General features: G+C 49.6%; 1 protein-coding gene across 2 annotated transcripts in view; it reads left to right on the forward strand.

Moving 5' to 3' along the window:
• The window catches only part of PIGU (phosphatidylinositol glycan anchor biosynthesis class U), a 90,956-nt gene that overhangs the window by 65,165 nt on the left and 7,045 nt on the right, over positions 1-18,746 (forward strand). Inside the window, exons 8-11 of one of the 2 annotated variants that reach the window (XM_032350902.1) lie at positions 166-320; positions 1,948-2,091; positions 5,306-5,430; positions 12,660-12,802. In XM_032350902.1, coding sequence (XP_032206793.1) covers positions 166-320; positions 1,948-2,091; positions 5,306-5,430; positions 12,660-12,802 — 567 coding nt within the window. The remainder of the gene's footprint in view (positions 1-165; positions 321-1,947; positions 2,092-5,305; positions 5,431-12,659; positions 12,803-18,746) is intronic. The other variant, XM_032350903.1, reaches the window with a different exon arrangement.

Consider the following 18,746-nt stretch of genomic DNA (forward strand, 5'->3'; position numbering starts at 1 on the left):
GCAGATGCTTAACGACTGAGCCACCCAGGCAACCCCCTTTTCAGTCCTTTGATTTTCAAAATTTTTCTGTGTCCTGTGCTTTGCAGAAGGGATTTTGGAGTTTAAGCTGATACTTTCCTTCTGCCCTTGACATCCCTAAATAGACCATTTTGCCTTCTCTCCTAGCGGCAGTACATACCTGTGAAAGTGAAGAGCAAAGCCTTCTGGATCTTCTCTTGGGAATATGCCATGATGTACGTGGGAAGTCTAGTGGTAATCATTTGCCTCTCCTTCTTCCTTCTCAGCTCCTGGGATTTCATCCCTGCAGTCTACGGCTTCATGTAAGTAATGACTTCATTAGAAAACTCTAGAAGCTAATTTGTTTTTCTCAGCTCCAGCTGGAGTCAGAGGGTGAGCAACCACAGGGAGCATCTCGACACAGTGGTCCTCGGACTTCAGCGTGCACCAGAATCACCTGCAGGGCTTCTTAACACCAGATTTCTGAGCCCAAACTCTAGAGGTTCTGATTAAGTAAATTTGGGATAGGAACCAAGAATTTACATTTCTGACTAGTTTTCAGGTGATGCTAATACTGGAACACACTTCGAGAACCACCTTCAATCTAGTGAGATTAAAGATCACTCTCTAGCAACATCTGAAGCAACGACCAGCCTCTGCCTGGAAGGGTTTGGTTCAGTCCCCAACAGGAATGGATGTATTCCTCTCCTGCAAGAGGGTCTCTAACAGTTTTAAAATAAAGCCACCTCCCATGCACCAAACTTGTAGAGAAAATCAGAATGAAGTATGAATTCTGCAGACATTTCCCAGTGCTCTCTGTATGGTATGCTGAGGAGGATGGTCGCTGCCCAGACCTCAGGAACATACAGCCCAGTTAGGTGTTAGACAGTTAAACCTGTCAGGGTGGGGAAGGTATATGGAGTGGCAGACTCTGCTTTGGGATTCTGGACTGCTAATTTGTGTTAAATCCTGGCGGAGCATGACTATTAGCTCTCCATGCTATTTCTTAGATAGGAATTTGTATTGCTGGTAAAAAGCTTTCCCTGGTTTTTTGCTGACCCATAAATGGTGGGTTGTTTTTTTTTTTTTTTTGGACTGTATTCTTTATTTCATTTTACAGAAAAGGAAATGTGGTCACAGCAGGAGGCAAAGACTTGCCTTGGGTGGAGGCCTTGGGGTCAGTGAACTCTGACCATGAGCCAGGGCATATTTCTCCCTTCTCTGTGCTCTATTTGTTGCCCTTTTAAAATTGTGAATTGACCTTAGTTTCAGCTCTGTTTTTTAAAATAAAACATACCATGTAAATTTTTAGAAGAGCCAGAGTGACAACCAGTCTTTATCTGATATAACTAGACAAAAAGTTTTCCAGTGAAACCCTTTTTTCCTCAAATGAGATCTGGGATCCTAGCTGGAACCTGCTGACGCTTCTGCAAGGCCCCAGAAGTCACTGCGGTATCAGGCCCTCGGTTTCTGGCTCCTGCTGTGTGGCTGCAGAGCAAAAATGGGGAGCAGCAGGGTCTTGAGCTTGCTCCTGTAGAGAAGTCTCTGGAATGCCCCCAAATAGAGATTGTTTGCTTAAAACCCATTCCTCTTTTGTTACAGTCCTGAATATCTCCTAAATTTAAACATATGTATTTTAGTCCCTAAAAGAAGGACTGGTCTTTTGAGTTCTAGCCTAAATGCTGCCTCATTTCAGATCTTTGATGCACACCAGAGTTTGGTTCAGCTGATATTTGTTAAGGGTTATTATTTTCTGTTTCTCTGCCTCTTGTTTTTATTAATTATCTATATCCAGGGTGCCTGAAGAGCGCCTCACATCCTGATCTCAGTGGGGACAGTCATCCTTGGCTGCCCAGTGGTGACCAAAATCTTTAGGAGAAGACCAGGTCAAAGGAAACCATTTACAATTTGGCTTTCTTTTTTTCTCTCCCTTTGTTTTCTTCATTCCAGACTTTCTGTTCCAGATCTCACTCCAAACATTGGTCTTTTTTGGTACTTCTTTGCGGAGATGTTTGAGCACTTCAGCCTCTTCTTTGTATGTGTGTTCCAGATCAACGTCTTCTTCTACACCATCCCCTTAGCCATAAAGCTAAAGTAAGTGGTTGGACCTGCTGCTGCTTTGTCCATGAGCCATTGGTAGTCTTACCAGGTTCCTTTCTAACTGGGGAGCATCTGCTGTCAAGTTTATGCCATCTCTGCCCAGGGGACCCTGCCCTTAATGGGCCCCGGTTCCCATAGCCATAGCCAGCAGTAGAGCCACACACAAGTACAGGCTGCAGGAAGGATGCTTCGTAGCACCCTGGTGTTTCCCCAGGCTTCACTCTGAGCCCACGTGCTACTGAGCCCACTTCTTGTTTTGGATAAGAGGAAGGCTTTGGTGTTGGAAGATGTCTTTGGAAAACATGGATCTTGTTGGGTGTCCTCCATCGGTATCCCAGGGACAGCAGGGACTCCGGATGTATTACCTGTAGCTCTGTTTAATCTTCTGATCGATGTCCTTCAAAAAGCTTGTCTGTGGAGCTCTCTTTTGTAGTGTAAGAAAGCTAACATGTATTGAGCCTGACTCCAGCCCAGCCCTTTTTAGGCTTTTTTTTTTTTTAAGGTTTTTATTTATTTGACACAGAGGTGAAGTGTACAAGTAAATAAAGAGTACAAGTGCAAGAGCAGCAGGCAGAGGGAGAGAGAGAAGCAGGCCCTCCGCTGAGCAGGGAGCCCAATGCGGGGCTCCATCCCAGGACCTTGGGAGCACTACCCGAGCTGAAGGCAGCAGCCCAAGCGACTAAGCCACCCAGGTGCCCCCTTTTTAGGCTTTCTGAAAAGTGTTCATACCTCACCCTTCCAGCATTTCTTGGAAGTAGGCATCATTTTATTATCATCACTTCCATTTTATAGTTGAGAAATGGACATTCAGAGAAGTGAAACAATTTTCCTAGAGTCACACAGCTAGGAAGTAGGGGAGCTGGGATTCAGACCTCCGTTTGTTTATCTCCAAAATCTATACTCGTCTCCCTGCACCGTGCCGAACTCCTGAGAGAGATCACTTAGCATCTGGAAATTGCTCCATATTTTTTTTTTAAAGATTTTTATTTATTTGACAGAGATCACAAGTAGGCAGAGAAGCAGGCAGAGAGAGAGAGGAGGAAGCAGGCTCCCCGCTAAGCAGAGAGCCCAACGCAGGGCTCCATGCCAGGACCCTGCTCATGACCTGAGCCGAAGGCAGAGGCTTTAACCCACTGAGCCACCAGGCGCCCCTGGAAATTTCTCTATTATCCTAGCTTCAGAAAAGGGAAAACAGGCGCTGACACATAGTCCAGATGATGGTCCTGGGTGCCTGAAGAGCCCCTCACATTCTGATCTCAGTGGGGGCAGTCGAGCCTCCCTGGTCCAGGGAGCCTAGAAGGGAATTTGGTTTAGAGTTCAAGAGCCTGAGTTCTCTGTTCTAACCTTCCTGCCAGTCTTCTTGGCCAGTGTACCAATGCACATGGCTCCCATTCTATAAAAGCTCAGAGCTCATGCCTCCTTCCCGTAATATAGCCTTGGCCTGGCATCTGACAGAAAACCTTCCTTGGCCTTGCAGTTTCCAGAACTCTGGCAGCCTTGCTGAGCCAAGCTCTCCAGCCGTCTGTTGTCCCCAGTCGCTGCCTTTGTTTTGGTCAGGGCTAGCCACTGGGCTGAGAGAAGCAAGGAGCCCGGAACACCTCTCTTCACTCTGTGTAGCCTGTTTCATTGTCTGCATGTGAAAGGCCACAGGTGGCTCCTGGGTAGACAACTGCACCACTGGCATGTGACCCCCACCGCAACCTGCCCCTGGTCAGGGCTTCAAGGGTGTAGGGACAGACAGAGAGTATGAAGTGACCTCCCCTGTTGTCGCCTTCCTGAGCCTGGAACGGAAGCTCTACTAACTCTCCAGCCCCCTGTGGTAATTGCTTCCAGTGCCAGCCTTGTGGGAGCAGAGCCCTTCGGGCCATCTCTCTCCAGACAATCCTGCAGGAGGTTTGAGTCTCCATATTTCTTGTCACTGTATTTTCACAGGCCCTTTCATAGAAATGTTGCAATTCTTTCTTACCAGCTATCTAAAAAGTCCACAGCCAGTGATTTGGCTTATCTTTAGGAAGATGCTCACTGAGCTAGCTGGACCCTTCTAGAGCCTACAGGACTGTGAGACTTCACCAAGCTGAGTCTGAGGCATTTGCTGGGTAAAAATGCTCAAGTGTTTAGGGTGTGTACATGTTTGTCTCCACATCTCAGACTGACACCCACTGAGTCACCCTGACCTTTGACCTGCAAGACAAGAATACCACTAATCTCTGAAGAAAACCTTAATGAGCTGGATACCCAGGTACTGCACAGAAGCAGGTCATATGCAGTTGTTCAGGTACAGCTGAGGAGGATGTAGATCTGGCCTCTTCTGTTGGCTTCCTTTTAGCACTTGGTCAGCTCTCGGTGGAACATTGGAGATGGAGCTCTGTCCCCACCCTTCCTGTCGAGAGCCGTGATCGGCTAGGCGCTCAGGGAGAAGTACTGGTGATGCTTAAGAGTTCTGGAAATAAACAGCCCCACTGCTTACTAACTCCCCTACCTTCTCGGAACTTCCGTTTCCTCGTCTGCCAAGTGTGGGTGACGGTACTGCCTACTTCGAGGAGTAGCGGATGCACAATAGGGATCACACGTGATGGCACAAGGGAAGGGCCCCCCGGGACAGAACTTGGCAGAGTGAGGGTTTAGGAAATGGTAGCCATTTTTGTTAGTTTAAGGTAGCAAGATCTTCCGGCACCTAAGGGCTTGAAAGCTGCCTGCAGCAATCAGTTCTCTTTCTGGAAGGGAGTTCTTCATAGCTAAGGGTCTGGAGACTAGACTGACGGTACTGTCAGAGGAGAAGAGTGTCAGCAAGGAGGCACATCCTGCCCTGGTCCGGTTGTCAGAGAAGCCTCTGGCAAGGGAGGCTGCTGGATGACTCTGACAAGCAGCCATTAGAGCCCAGTAATGAAGCTGACTTCATTTGTTTTCTTCCTCAGTGGCTCCTGGGGGAAGGCCCGGAGCTGGGATGGGGGTAGGAGGATGATGGGCTGTTTCTCTAGTGTTTGCTGGGCCCTCATCACCCCCACTTCTGGACATCTCTGGGTCCCCACGGTTTTCTGCTGTACTACTCAGTCTGGCCCCCATGTCTTGTGGGCAGCAGAGCCAGCCCCAGCCTGAAGTTCCCTGGAGAGTATTTTTGGGTTCAAGGGATGGGGTTACGAGTCCCTGGGGTGGACCTGGTTCCTGACTGATCTCTCCCTCTCTCTCTGCCTGCCCTGCCCCTCCCCAGGGAGCACCCTATCTTCTTCATGTTCATCCAGATTGCTATCATCTCCATCTTCAAGTCCTACCCAACGGTGGGGGACGTGGCCCTCTACATGGCCTTCTTCCCCGTGTGGAACCATCTCTACAGATGTGAGTACTCCCACCTCCAAACCTCTGGTGGCAGATTTGTGTCAGCCTGGTCCCTGGATGAAACGGCCAGGGAAAAAGAAATTGATAAGCATTTGCTTAGCATCTGCTGTGCTAGCAGCACCGGGAGGGCAACAGTGACCTGAGTGTCTGTCTGCCTGCTAGGTGTGATAGACTAGTGTTGGTAATAATAGTAAGCAGCATTTCGGGGGTGCCTGAGTGGCTCAGTCAGTTAGCAACTGCTTTCAGCTCTGATCAGGTCATGATCTCCAGGTCCTGGGATCGGCTGGGTCAGCTCCCTACTCAGCAGAGAGTCTGCTTCTCTCCCTCTGCCCCTCAACCCTCTGCTCGAGCTCACTCATGCTCACTCTCTCTCTCTCAAATAAATAAACCCTTTTTATATTTAAAAAAAATTTTTTTTAAGATTTTATTTATTTGACAGACAGAGATCACAAGTAGGCAGACAAGCAGGCAGAGAGAAAGAGTGAAGGAATCAGACTCCCCGCTGAGCAGAGAGCCCGATGCGGGGCTCGATCCCAGGACCCTGAGATCATGACCTGAGCCAAAGGCAGAGGCTTTAACCCACTGAGCCACCCAGGCGCCCCTCTCAAATAAATAAATCCTTTTTAAAATGCTGCTTATTTTATTTCTAATAATATTAATTTGAGAGAGAGAGAGAGAGCGGGGGGGTGGGCAGAGGGAGAGAATCTTAAGCAGACTCCGTGCCGAGCACAGAGCCTGTCAAAGACTGGAGAACTCTATCCCACAACCTATAAGATCATGATTTGAGCAGAAGAGCTGAAACCAAGAGTCTGATGTTTAACTGACTGAGCCAGCCAGGCACCCCAAAATAACCACCATTTTTTGAGCACCTACTCGGTACCCAGCTGGCCACTGTGGTTCTAAGAGTGTTATGTGCATTAGGTCAATTCATCTTCACACCAGCCTTGGTTGAAAATATTGTCACTTGTTCAAGGTTATGTGATAGGTAAGTGGAAGGGCTGGCTATGAGCCTCTAGCTAGTCCTGTCCAGTAGGACTTTCTGTGATGATGGAAACATCCTGTATCTGCATAGTCCAATAGAACAGCCACTGGTGTGACTCAGAAACTCAATTTTTAATTGAAATTTATTTAAATTTAAGAAGTCACACTTGGCTGGTAGCTACTGTATTGGATAGTGGAACACTGGATCTTGGGCTTTGAACCATTTCCCAGCACTGCATCTAAAATGTCCACAAAAGACAGATGACAGCACTACCCATCGCCTGCTCTGAAGACCTGTTTGGTTCTAGCCATCCCCTCCCCCAAAGAGGGCGTGCAGTGAGCTACTCCTCCTCCCTAGACCCCAAGTATTTTCCTCATTTGGACTCTTTTTTTTTTTTTTTTTTTAAGATTTTATTTATTTATTTAACAGAGACACAGTGAGAGAGGGAGCACAGGCAGGGGGAGTGGGAGAGGAAGAAGCTGGCTTCCCGCTGAGCAGGGAACCTGAAGCAGGGCTCAATCCCAGGACCCTGGGATCATGACCTGAGCCAAAGGCAGACGCTTAATGACTGAGCCACCCAGGTGCTCCCCGCAGTTGGATTCTTAGACCTCTGTGAGGGTTCTTTTCAGTGTAATGAGTTTCCTGAGGGTAGGCTTATGATTCACTCTACTCTGTGTCCCTAGCCCCCGGGATCAGACCTGACCCACACAGCTCAGCAGGTGTTTCTGGATGGATTTTTAGGCCCCCCTAATAAAGAAGCAGTATCAGTGGCCCAACGCCACTTGATTCTCTAAACTAAAATGGGAGAGGAGCTGTGGGATTTTCCTTGCCTATAGTGGGTACACAGCAAGATGTCAAGAATGAACTTGGGGAGGCTGGCTTCAGAGGAAATAAATCTTCCTTGTTATTTGGGGCTGTCTGGTGTCAACCAGGAAGTGAAACCAACCAACTGCTAGAAAGAAACTTACCTGTAAGTCGGGGCCTGTAAGTCGGGGCCTCTGAGTGAAGGTAAACAGCAGAGTGGGCGGGCTAAGCCTGGGCTGCCCTTGCAGGTGGTGATCTGTGGGGCGGTGACCAGTCTGGACTGACTGGGAGAAGGAAGTGGCATCCTCTGCCTGTGACATCCTCATTGCACAGATAAGAATCATCCAGTCCAGTGGGCTCAGAGTCAGCCTGGTGCCCCTCAGCAGAGTGGCCAGTGACAAGTCATGAGGCCACCAAACATGTCAACATGCCCCAGATTGTGACAGGGTGGGTCTTGGGTACATTGATCCTCTTTCCCCAAAAGTAGAGTCCTTGTTTTCTTAGCTGTCTGTCCCACACGGGATACTTCTTGCCCTTGGTTAATCCTCCACAGCCTGGAGCCAGAAAGACTTGAATCTGGATCCTGGTTTTCGCATTACTAGCTATCTGTTTTTAGGAAAATCACCTAACCTTTCTGAGTCTCTTGGTTTTTTTATCTGTCAGATAGGGAGAATATCTTCCATGGGTGTTTTAAGTTTGAGAAAGGATACATGTACAGAGAGCACTCCGGTTATCTCCGATAATAATCATGCAGGGCCCCTGCGTTCTTCCATGATCAAAGCTTCGAGCTAAGTAGTCAGAGTCACTCCGAGTCACTGGAATAAACGTATTTTTTCAAAACTTGAAATAAGCTATTTTATGCCCCTCGGGGTTGAGGCAGAGAAAATAAGGATGAGGTTTCTAGAAACCTTGATGATCTAATCGCTGCTGTAGCTGGCTGATTGGGCAAGCAGTCTACAGTTCAGCTTGATAGAAGGTCCCGCACAGAGCACTGGCTGCCCGCCTCGATGGCTGGCCCATGTGGCAGGGAATACTTGTGCTCAGGGTACCCGTGTGGGGCAGGACGTCCATGCGCCTTGCATTCAGCCCGGAGCACCGCCAGCCGAGTCCTCCCGACCTGTGCGCCGAGACTTGGAGCAGTCTGTAAGTCTAGGCTGGATATAGTCAGACTTGCAGTGTGGTTAAAATTCAGCTTAAACATTAGTTGCCAGTGCTAACAGGCCTGCTCACACACACCTTTTTGTTTTCCTATCCCAGCCAGTGGGAGGAGAAGAGGTGTGTGGGCCCTGCCCGGAATGGAGGCCCCAGAGGCTGGGACTCTGGTGCTTGGGGCAAGGATGAGTCATAGGGACACACAATCGTGGTGTCAGGGAGCAGCCTGCTGGCAGAGCCCATGCTGGCCTGCGATGCTCCGGCTCAAAGAGCTTGCGTGTGCGTGTGTGTGTTTTGTTTTGTTTTTATTAACTTTTGTATAAAGATAAAAGCATATGGATTAAAAAACATACAAATCTAGAGAATAATAATAATACAATAAGCACCTTTGAAGCTCCCAGGTCCCTTCTGTGCTCCTCCCAGTGGGATTGGATTCAAGTGGAATTTTTTTTGTTAGAAGATTTCCTTTCTTTCTTTCTTTCTTTCTTTCTTTGAGAGAGGAGAGAGAGAATGAGTGAGCACTAGCGGGCGAGCAGTGGTGCGTGGGAGGGAGAGGGAGAGGGAGAAGCAGACTCCCTGCTGAGTCTGACAGGGGGCTCCATCCCAGGACCTTAAGATCATGACCTGAGCCGAAGGCAGCCGCTTAACCCACTGAGCCCTAGAATTTTATTCCTGAACGCCTGAGGCTCAGAGAGGGAAGGGGACTTGCCTGAAGTTTCAGTTTGCCAGTGACAGAGGCAGAGACTGGATAAGCCACCCTGCAAATGTGGTGAGGACTCAGATTCCATCTGACCCCGTAAGTCCAATGAAGGGTGAGCCTTCCGTCTCATTAGGCCCAGGTCATCTCTGACATCTCTGACACCTGGTGCCTGGAACAAGCTGTCCTGTGCCCCAGGCCCCCAGCACCGTGTGCTCTGGCGTATGGCTTTAATCCTCTGGCCTGTCAGCCAGCAAGAGTGAGTAGCAGCTCCCTGTTCCTGCAAAGGTCACCACAGGGCAGAAGCCAGCTGGATGCTGGTGACAGTTCCTCCAGGCACATGGGAATGTATCTTTGCAGCTGTCTGTAATTGCAGCCAGGAGCTGCATGGGAGCCTCTCCCAGACTCTGTGCACGTTGTCACCTTCTCGTTGACCTGTCTGAAATCCAGAGTGGCTAGAGGCAAGGAACGATGACCTACCTGGGCGGTCAGGCCACAGGAGTTTTGTTTGAGGAGTAATATATATCTTTTTCAGCAAACTAATTTCCAGGGGGTCAGAAAGAACCGATGAAAGGGGCATCTGACTCTTGGTTTCAGCTCAGGTTGTGATCTCAGGGTCGTGGGATCGAGCCCTGCCTTGGGCTCCACACTCATAACGGAGTCTGCTTAAGACTCTCTGCCAGGGCACTTGGGTGGCTCAGTTGGTTAAGCATCTGCCTTCAGCTCGGAGCTTGATCCCTGGGGTCCTAGGATGGAGCTCAGGGCTCTCTGCTCTGCAGGGGCCCTTCTTCCTCTCCCTCAGCCTGCTTGTGTGCTCTCTGTCAAATAAATAAAATCATTTAAAAAAACCAAAAAACAAAAACCTCTGCCTCTTAGCCCTCTCCCCTAAAATAAATAAATAAATCTTAAAAAAAAAAAAAAAAAAAGAGAACCACTAAGAACTGTACGTAGTGATGTGGGAGTAGAGGAATGGCAAAAAGGTTTGTTCTCCTTTCTTGAGATTGTAACGTGTTTTCTAATAGTAATTCTCAATGCAGACTTCCCGATGGGAGCAAATAAGTCTCAGGAAGGCTTGAGTCAGGGCTTTACCCTCTCAGCTCAGGACAGAAAAGAGGACCCCACAAGCCCTCCAGGCCAGTGTTTTCAAATTGTGGGAGTTCACAGACCACTAATACTTTTTAAAAAACTCTGGTGACGGAGTTGCCAACTTCTTATTTTGCTGAAGACATTAGACTAGTCAACTGCCAGCCAATTCATCCCCGTTTCACGAAAGAAAAGACTTTTTCCACAACAACAACAACCAGCAACAAAGAGATACCTGTCCCTTCTCCTGAATCTTGAGTTCGAAACATTCACCTTTAACTAGAACTCTGAACTACTTAGTTCTGGTTATCATCACCATGACACAGACCAGTGAAATCTCTGTTGCAGACTGGTCTGGGCCTCTTATTTGCCAAGGGTCTGCAGCTGTAATCCCGTGGTTTGAAGCTTTGGCTGCATATTGGAATCACCAGGGAAGCTGTTACAAAGGACTATGGATGCCCAGGCCCCACCCCTAGAGACTCTGATTGACTCAGACCAGGTGGGGCTCCCCCGTGATCTTATTTTGCAGCCAGAATTGAGCCTTGCATGTGTAATCCAGTCCCCCTTCCGATGCATGAACCCCTGGTATAGCAGTTCTACCAAGTGTCTATACAACCAAGACAAACAACCTAAATGTTCTGGGAGGTTCCCCATCTCTGAAATCTCCCCAAACTCTGATTTGGAAGAAGGGATTTCCTGAAGGTCAGGGTCAGAGAGGGAAAGGGAACTTCTGTACATTAAGTGCCTGCTGGGATTACAGATCCATTGGTAAGTTTTTGTTTGTTTGTTTGTTTTAAAGGCATTCTTTTCATTAGTTTAAGTAACACTTACTAGTTTCTTTAAAAATACAATAACGTGTAAAGAAAAAGATAAACATAGCATATAATCCTACTGTTAAATTCCCCTTAATAAGTTAAAGTTGGGGGGATCGCAGTGCGACAGGCAGATTAATGCTCCCCTCCCCACAAAGATATCCACATCGTCCCCAGAACCTGTGAATGTATGACTTTATGTGGCAAAAGGATTTAAAGTTAAGGATGTTCAGATGGGGAGATTAGCCTGGAGACTTATCTGCAGGGAGGCCCAGTGTAATCCACAAGGGCCCTTAAAAAGTAGAAGGGCTTGGAGGCAGGGGGCACGTGGTGGGGATCTCTTCCACAGTTTTGCTGTGAACCTAAAACTGCTCCAAAAACTAAAGTCTGTTTAAAAAAAAAAAAAAAAGTGGAAGAGGGAAGCAAAAGAGGTCAGCGTGCTGTGGCAGAGGAAGGACTTACTCTGGCCTTGCTAGATGAAGCGGGAACGGGGTTGTGAGGCTAGAATGCAGGCGGCCCCTCCTCGCTGCGCAGGCCCGCGGATAGCTTCTCCCCTGGAGCCTCCAAGAGGGCCCAGGGCTCTGCGGATGCCTTGAATTTAGCCTATGAGACCCATCTTGGACTTCTGACCTCCAGAAATGTAAGATAAACTATACATTTTTTTTAATTTTTTAATAATTTCTGTACTGAATGTGGGGCTCAAACTCAACCCCAACTGTATACTGTTTAAGCCACTTAGGTCGTGGTGATTTGTTAAGGCAGCCATAGAAAATACTCAGGAATACATCTGCGCCAGGTTTTTTGCACATCTTGTTCAATCTCTGTAAGCCACCAGAGGGTAGGCGTTTTAGCCCTACTCTGGAGATGGGGAAACTGAGGCTCAGAGAGGCTTAGTGTCAGAGCAAGGACTTTAACCAGTCTTTGTCTTTCTAAGGCCAAGTTTGGGCACGCTGTCCTGCTCCTTCCCCTCCACCTGCGGGTACCAACAGGAGGGTCTGGGCCTCTGAGAGAGCTTCCTCCCTGGTGCGAATTCTGTAATCCCTCTGGGGATGTGGGGGGACCAAGTCAGACAGAGAGGGTGTCAGAAGAGTTTTTCAAATCATGTAAGGAAAAGTGAAGGACATTTGAAGAGAATGGCAGGGAACCTAAGACATGAATTAAGGAAAATGGAAAAACGTGTTCCTAAGACCCAGGGCTGTGGCACCGTAGAGATGCTCCGGGAGGCGGCAAGGTGCTCTAATTTCCATGCGTTCCTGCTGCTGTTTCGGCTGTGATCCCATAAGGACAGACAGCACCCTGCTTTGGTGGAGGGAAGCGATTACCCTTGGACTCCCAGAGTTGGGGGGTAGAGGGCACTGTCACACTGAAATGCCCCAGTTGAGGTCTCCAGACGCCATCACAGACTCACGGACTCTAACCATCTAGGCCCATCTAGCCCTCTGCACCACTGGAAGGTGCAGAGACCAAACCTAGGACTTTCTACCGGCTTTGGGCCTGGGCAGCCATTGACTCAAGGGCACCCCGGGCATCTTGGCACCCCGGAGCCTCTGAGTCTGGGGGTGGGGGGGTTGGAGAGATTTCTGCCTCTGAGCTACACCAGGCTCTGCCTGGGGCCTCTCTGTCCTGTGGGGCCATCCCCCCAAGAAAGGGTGCCAAGAAGAATCGGCATTGGGCTAACTGTGACCGTCTGTCTTTGCAGTCCTGAGAAACATCTTTGTCCTTGCCTGCATCATTATCGTCTGCTCCCTGCTCTTCCCTGTCCTGTGGCACCTCTGGATTTATGCAGGAAGTGCCAACTCTAATTTCTTTTATGCCATCACACTGACCTTCAACGTTGGGCAGGTAAGAGTCCAGCGCTGCACGGGGACGGGGATTCATTCTGTAGCTTCAGACATACAACGAAGGCCGTGGGTTCTGCAAACTAGGTGTTTGGATGTGAGGGAGAGGACCCTTCTTCCTCTGAATTAGCTCCTGGTCCAGCAGAGAAGATTAAAGAAGAGAGCAGTAGGGGGCGCCTGGGTGGCTCATTCGATTAAGCGTCTGCCTTCAGCTCAGGTCATGATCCCAGAGTCCTGGGATGGAACCCCCAGTCGTCAGGCTCCCTGCTTGGCTTCTCCCTCTCCCTCTGCCCCTTCCCCTGCTTGTGTGCATGCTCTCTCTGTCTCTCACTCTCTATCAAATAAATAACTGAAATCTTAAAAAAAAAAAAAAAAAAAGTGGGGTGGGGGCACCTGGGTGGCTCAGTGGGTTAAAGCCTCTGTCTTCGGCTCAGGTCATGATCCCAGGGTCCTGGGATCGAGCCCCACATTGGGCTCTCTGCTTGGCAGGGAGCCTGCTTCCTCCTCTCTCTCTCTGCCTGCCTCTCTGCCTACTTGTGATCTCTGTCTGTCAAATAAATAAATAAAATATTTAAAAAAAAAAAAAAAGAGAGAGAACAGTAGAAAAGCTGAATTCAGCCAGCATTTATTGGGCCCTGTGCTGAGCCATCACCCCCGTGAATTCTCCCAGCAAACCTGTGAGATAGTGCTATCACGACTTTACAAACCTAGGCTCACTCACACAGGTTGTCTCTTGCCCAAGGTCGTTGGAGGAGTCAAGAACCAAATTAAGGGAAGTCTCCATTTATGAGGCTACCCTCTTTCTGTAATCCCACCTGAGCTGCGTGGCACTGTAGGGGGAGTGCGCTCGGAGGGTAGGGGGAGGTGGAGGAGAGACTTCGGAGACTGGGACAGCAGGAGCAAAGGCAGGGAGACGAGAACTAGTTCGGTCTAGCTGTTGGGTCTGTCAGAGCACAAATCGTGGGGCTGGGAGTGGTGGGTGAGGAGGCAGCAGGTGTCAGAGGACAGGTACCAGCTAGGAGCTCCGATCTTCCTCTGACCCAGGGGCTTCCTCCCTGGGGGCCACAGAGCGGTGGTTCTGAGCATCAGGGTGAAGGGGAAGTTGTTAAGAGTGCAGATGCCCTGTTAATGTGTAAATCCTATAGTTAGGTGGTGACTATCACAATTATGTGGCTTTGTCCAAAAAAACCAACCAACCAACCAGATTCCCTGACCCCCATCCCAAGAATGTTGAGCCAACAGATATGGAAAATAGGGTCAGGAATTTGTTTTAATAAGTTTCCACAGTGATTCTGCCACAGGTGGCCCAGCAAATTTCCCTGAAGCCCCCTTGGGTCAGCTCCATATTCCATGTGGGGTCTTATGAGAATCAGTTGTACCATTTCCATTTCAATTGCCGTTGGCACAGCCAGGCATTTCCTGTGCTTGATGGACCGGATGGGAAGCCAGGCGAGCTGGAGAGACTAATGATGCCAGTGACTGGTCCCCAGGGAGAGCCTTGCCTCCAAGGTTAGCTGCTGGGAAAGAAGAGGGGAGGAGTTTGGGCTGTCGGAGTGAGTGATGGGGCTGGTATTTCCTGCACAGACCTTTCTGGACAATTAATGTTCAGCCTGGCTATTTATCCTGGTTTGTGAACAGCAGGAAGGGAGATGAGGGGCCCTGTACCCTGGGAGGGACTGTCCTAGAGGGTCCATCCTATCTGTCACACACAGGTTATTCGTGGTGGACGCTCAGTTCCTCCTGTGTCCTGTGGAAACGGAAATGCACAGGATTCAACTTAATACTCGAGGAAATCCAAAAAGTTGTTCTCGCCCTTTCTTCTTGCTGAAATATCTTTAATTATCCTTGGAAAGTGATGGCTGGCATGTGAGGGCATCGGTCCTGCCCTGAGCCCCTACGGGGCTTGGCAAAAGCTCCTCTGAAATGGTTCACAGCTTGTTGTCAGGTCATGAGTGTCAGGTGTGGGTCAGCGATATAGCTGCAGTGCTTCTGAGGTATTCCTGGAACTTGCCAGATAACAGCTGCTTTCCCTTTGCCTGCCTATATGAGGGAAGGGTCTCCATCGATGAGAGGGGAGACGTTTGCAAGTGCTCGGGCCATCGGAGGGACGAGAGACTGGGCTGTTGGAAAACGGGGCTGGGGGTGGGAACGAAAGGCCAGCTAGATGGAGTGTGCTAGTTGGTGGCTGAGCTGTGGGAAAAAAACCAGTCTGAGTTCTTGGTGTTGTCTTTTTACCTTTTAATCTCTTTTTAAAATGTACTTTTAATCAGAGAAGTAATAAATGAATTCATTATTGCTGGGAAAAGAAATCAAACAACATAAAAGTGTACGGAATGAAAAGGGCTACCAGGGTCCCCGTCTCTTCCCACCCCAGGGCAGACATCATGACTGGGATCAATGTGGGGTGTCTTTGCAGATGTTGTCTGTGCATTTACCATGGCTGTCAGTACGCATGCATGCACCCCAAGCTTGCTCATATAGATGGAGAAATGGCCTCCTACTCTGGCCACTGCTCTGGGACTCGCAGTGTTTCCTTGATGATCTCCTCTTGCTGCTGGTTCTGAGAGCCTGTGGCAGGAGGAACTTGATTGATTTGACTAGGTAGGCCCCCACTGATGGACATCGAGGCTGCTTCTGGTGGTTCTGCTATAAGTGGAAGAGCCCTGGGTGTCCCTCTGCGTAACCTCGTACACACAGGCCAGCGTTTTCTCAGGACAGACTCCTGGTGGTGAGATTTACTGGGTCAGAGGACATGGCCTTGTGCATTTTGGCAGATATTGCCACATCGCCCTTCAGGCAGGTCCTACCAACCTCCAGGCCTCCCAGCTGTGGCCCAAGTGCCCGTCAGCTGGTGCGGACATCACACACCTGTGTCATCAGCCGCCTCGTGTCTGGACTCTTGAGTCAGACAGCTTTGTCAGGTCAGATGTTTTCGGGGACTGCTGACTTTGTTTGGGCTCTGTGGTGGCTGCTACCAAATTACTGAAGGGACATGTCACATGGGGTCACTTACTCACCAAGGCAGTCGCTCAAGTCCTGTCACTGTCCCAGAGCGTTGACTGAGGCAGAAGAGCACCGGTCATGAGGTTAGACACGCCTGCCTCAGGCAGTTGTGAGCCAGGGTGCGAATATGAGATAGTTCGAATTTTGGTAGCTGCTAAGTGTCCCCTCCCTAAAAAGGCCTTCCATGAGGTTCCCTGCTCCCCTGTCTCCTCCTTAGCCGGTTTGTTTCCCTCCTAGCACTCACCCAGTTTGTACCTTTATATTATTGTCTCTTTCTCTGCCTCCCCCACTAGCCTGGGGGCTTCATGCAAGCAGAGATCGGCCCTGTCCTTCCCGCTGTGGGGCCCCCAGCTACCAGCTTTGTGCTTGGCATAGGGCAGTTGTACAGTTGCTGAATGAATGAAGGAACCAGAGATGGTCAGGGAGAACATGGCATGATGAAGGGCCCAGTGTGCAGAGTAACCCCTGGAAGAATCTAGCAGGAACGAGATGGCCTTTCCTGTTGTGAGTGGTCAGGGAAAGCCCTGGGAGCAAGGAGGAGCAGCTGGGCCTTCCAGACTTGGAGAACGAGAGGTCTGGGGGTGGGCAGGTGGGCGGCCAAGTTGCCCCCGCCGGCTGAGGTTAGTGGTCACAGCTCTCTCCCTAACCCTTCTCTGGCTTCTGTCAGAGCCTGGTTTCTGTGGCTCCACAGAGTGTCCTCCCCAGATCAAGCCAGCTGCTGCCTCCATCTGACCTGCAGTCAGTGCTTTCATGGCGATGTGTGGCATTTGGGGACCTGTCTTCAGTCCCACGGCTGGCTTTTCTCAGCTCTAATAGCTGGGACAATGCCTTAAAGTCCCCCAGTACTCCCTCTCCCCTCTGTGGGCAGGACAGACCAGAGCTGTCCTGGCGACCAGATGAGCATGGATTTGCAGGAGGCCTCTGAAGCCTGGTCTGTTGCTGTGAGCACGGAACTGAGCGTGGAGAACATCTTGATCCATAGATTTTAAGTCCTGCTCTGTCTGAGTCGGTCAGTGCCGCACTCTGTGAAACGACAAACTACTGATAAAGTCTTAGACAAACTACTGATAAAGTCTTAGTCGTACTGGCAGGTAAACCAGTGACTTACGCCCCATCCTTTCCCCCTAGGGCCACTAAGTAGTTGCTTGTGGCTGCTGCTTGTGGCGTGGATCATTTGTTAATTATAATTGTGCCTCAGAGTCAGGAACCAGGAAATGACAACAGTAAAACATCCATGGGTGTGTATGTGTGTGTGCTCACGTGCGTGCCATGTGCACTGAGTCTTCAAGGATTACATATAAACCAAAAGTAATATGTTGAGGGGCACGTAGGTGGCTCAGTTGGTTAAGTATCTGACTCTTGATCTCAGCTCAGGTCTTGATCTTAGGGTTGTGAGTTCAGGCCCCATGTTGGGCTTCATGCTGGGTGTGGTGGAGCCGACTTTAACAAACAAACAAAAAAGTAAGGTTGTTTAAATTGAGCTTTTTTAAAAGGGTAAGATCCACCATCCCACTCACTCCCTTTTATCTTAAAAATAGGGAACACAAGGAAATCTCTTCCTAAAATTATAATTAATAGTGGCTCATGTATACAGAATGCCTGCGAGGGGCCAGGCCCATATGATCCCTTTAATCTTCTGGATCATGTGCTTGTGTGGCCTTCTGAACCTTTTCCTCTGCCTTCGTGTGTACTCGTATGCTCCTGGAAAACAGGTTTATTGTGTGTGTTTTATTATTGGCATCATGATGAGAATAGGACTTTTTCCTTTTAATAAAACACCTGGGTGATCTTTCCCTGTTTTGTAAGGAGGCTCCTCACCACAGTTGACGCAGCTGCCCCCTCCTGAGGGCCCCATAAGCTTCTTCCCTTGTTTTTATCACGAGGAATTCACTTAGTCCTTTTAACAGCCCTTGAAGGAGGTACTAGTATTCTCCTCTCCCGGCACCCGTGAGGGAGCAGAGGCCTGCACGTCCCCAAGCTCTGAGGGGGGTGTTTTTTCATGCCCTTGTTTCTCATGTTCTCTTACTAGATGGCGGGCTCCGTGAGGGCAGCCCTGGGTCTCTCTTGCTCAGGACTCTATCCCCAGCACCCAGAACATTCAGTGATTGTTATTGATGAATGAATGGAATGAGCTGGGATCCAGAACTGCATTTTGTGACCTGTGATCCCATATAATCCTGTGTACCCTAACCTCCCAGTTCTAGCATCTGTTAGGACAGAGCTGCACCTGTGCCAGGGCCTGCTGGATTCGTAGGGGGTCAGAGCCAGAGCCCCCTTCCCGTCTTCCCCTGTGGCTGACCCTGAGAGCCCCACTCTCAGGGGGGGAGATGTCTGTGTCTAAAATAGATTCCATACTGTCCAAAACGGTCTTCCAGCTGTGTCTGGAACATTCCATGAGTTGCTACCTCCTCACCGTGAGGTGCCAGCTCTGATCCCTTCTCCCTGTAGTGCAGACCCTATAGATCCAAGCTGGCCTTGCTTTGGCCATTCTGCTTTCGGTCTCCAGGGAGCCCTGGAGCCCTGGGATCTGGGTGCCAGCCTCTCGTGTTGGGTCCTGCTCAGGACTTGCTTCTTTACTCCACACAGGAATGCATAGTCCTGTCTCCTGGAATTGCCTTCCAGTTGGTCTGGTGTCCTTTTGGGGACTGGGACACTGAGGAAGTAAATGTATGGGGACATGTGGGGCAGATCATCAGTGGTGAGGTGGTGCGTATCGCCTGTTTCTGGATAGCCAGGGCGCATTTCAAGCTTAATGCTGTGCGGGAAGAGGTGTGCGCCAGCGGCCAGGCTGGAGCCCTTGCCCGTGTCCAGCTGCCTGGGCTCTGCCTTCCGCACTGGTGGCATTTGGCCAGGTCTTCGTTCATTCCTTTGTCCCTCCTATCCTCAGACCTTGAGCTCGGTACTCAGCATCCCAAGCGTGGCTCTCACCAGGCTCTTCCTGCCTG

The sequence above is a fragment of the Mustela erminea genome, chromosome 7 (assembly GCF_009829155.1).
Source record: "Mustela erminea isolate mMusErm1 chromosome 7, mMusErm1.Pri, whole genome shotgun sequence".
NCBI classification, from domain to species: domain Eukaryota; kingdom Metazoa; phylum Chordata; class Mammalia; order Carnivora; family Mustelidae; genus Mustela; species Mustela erminea.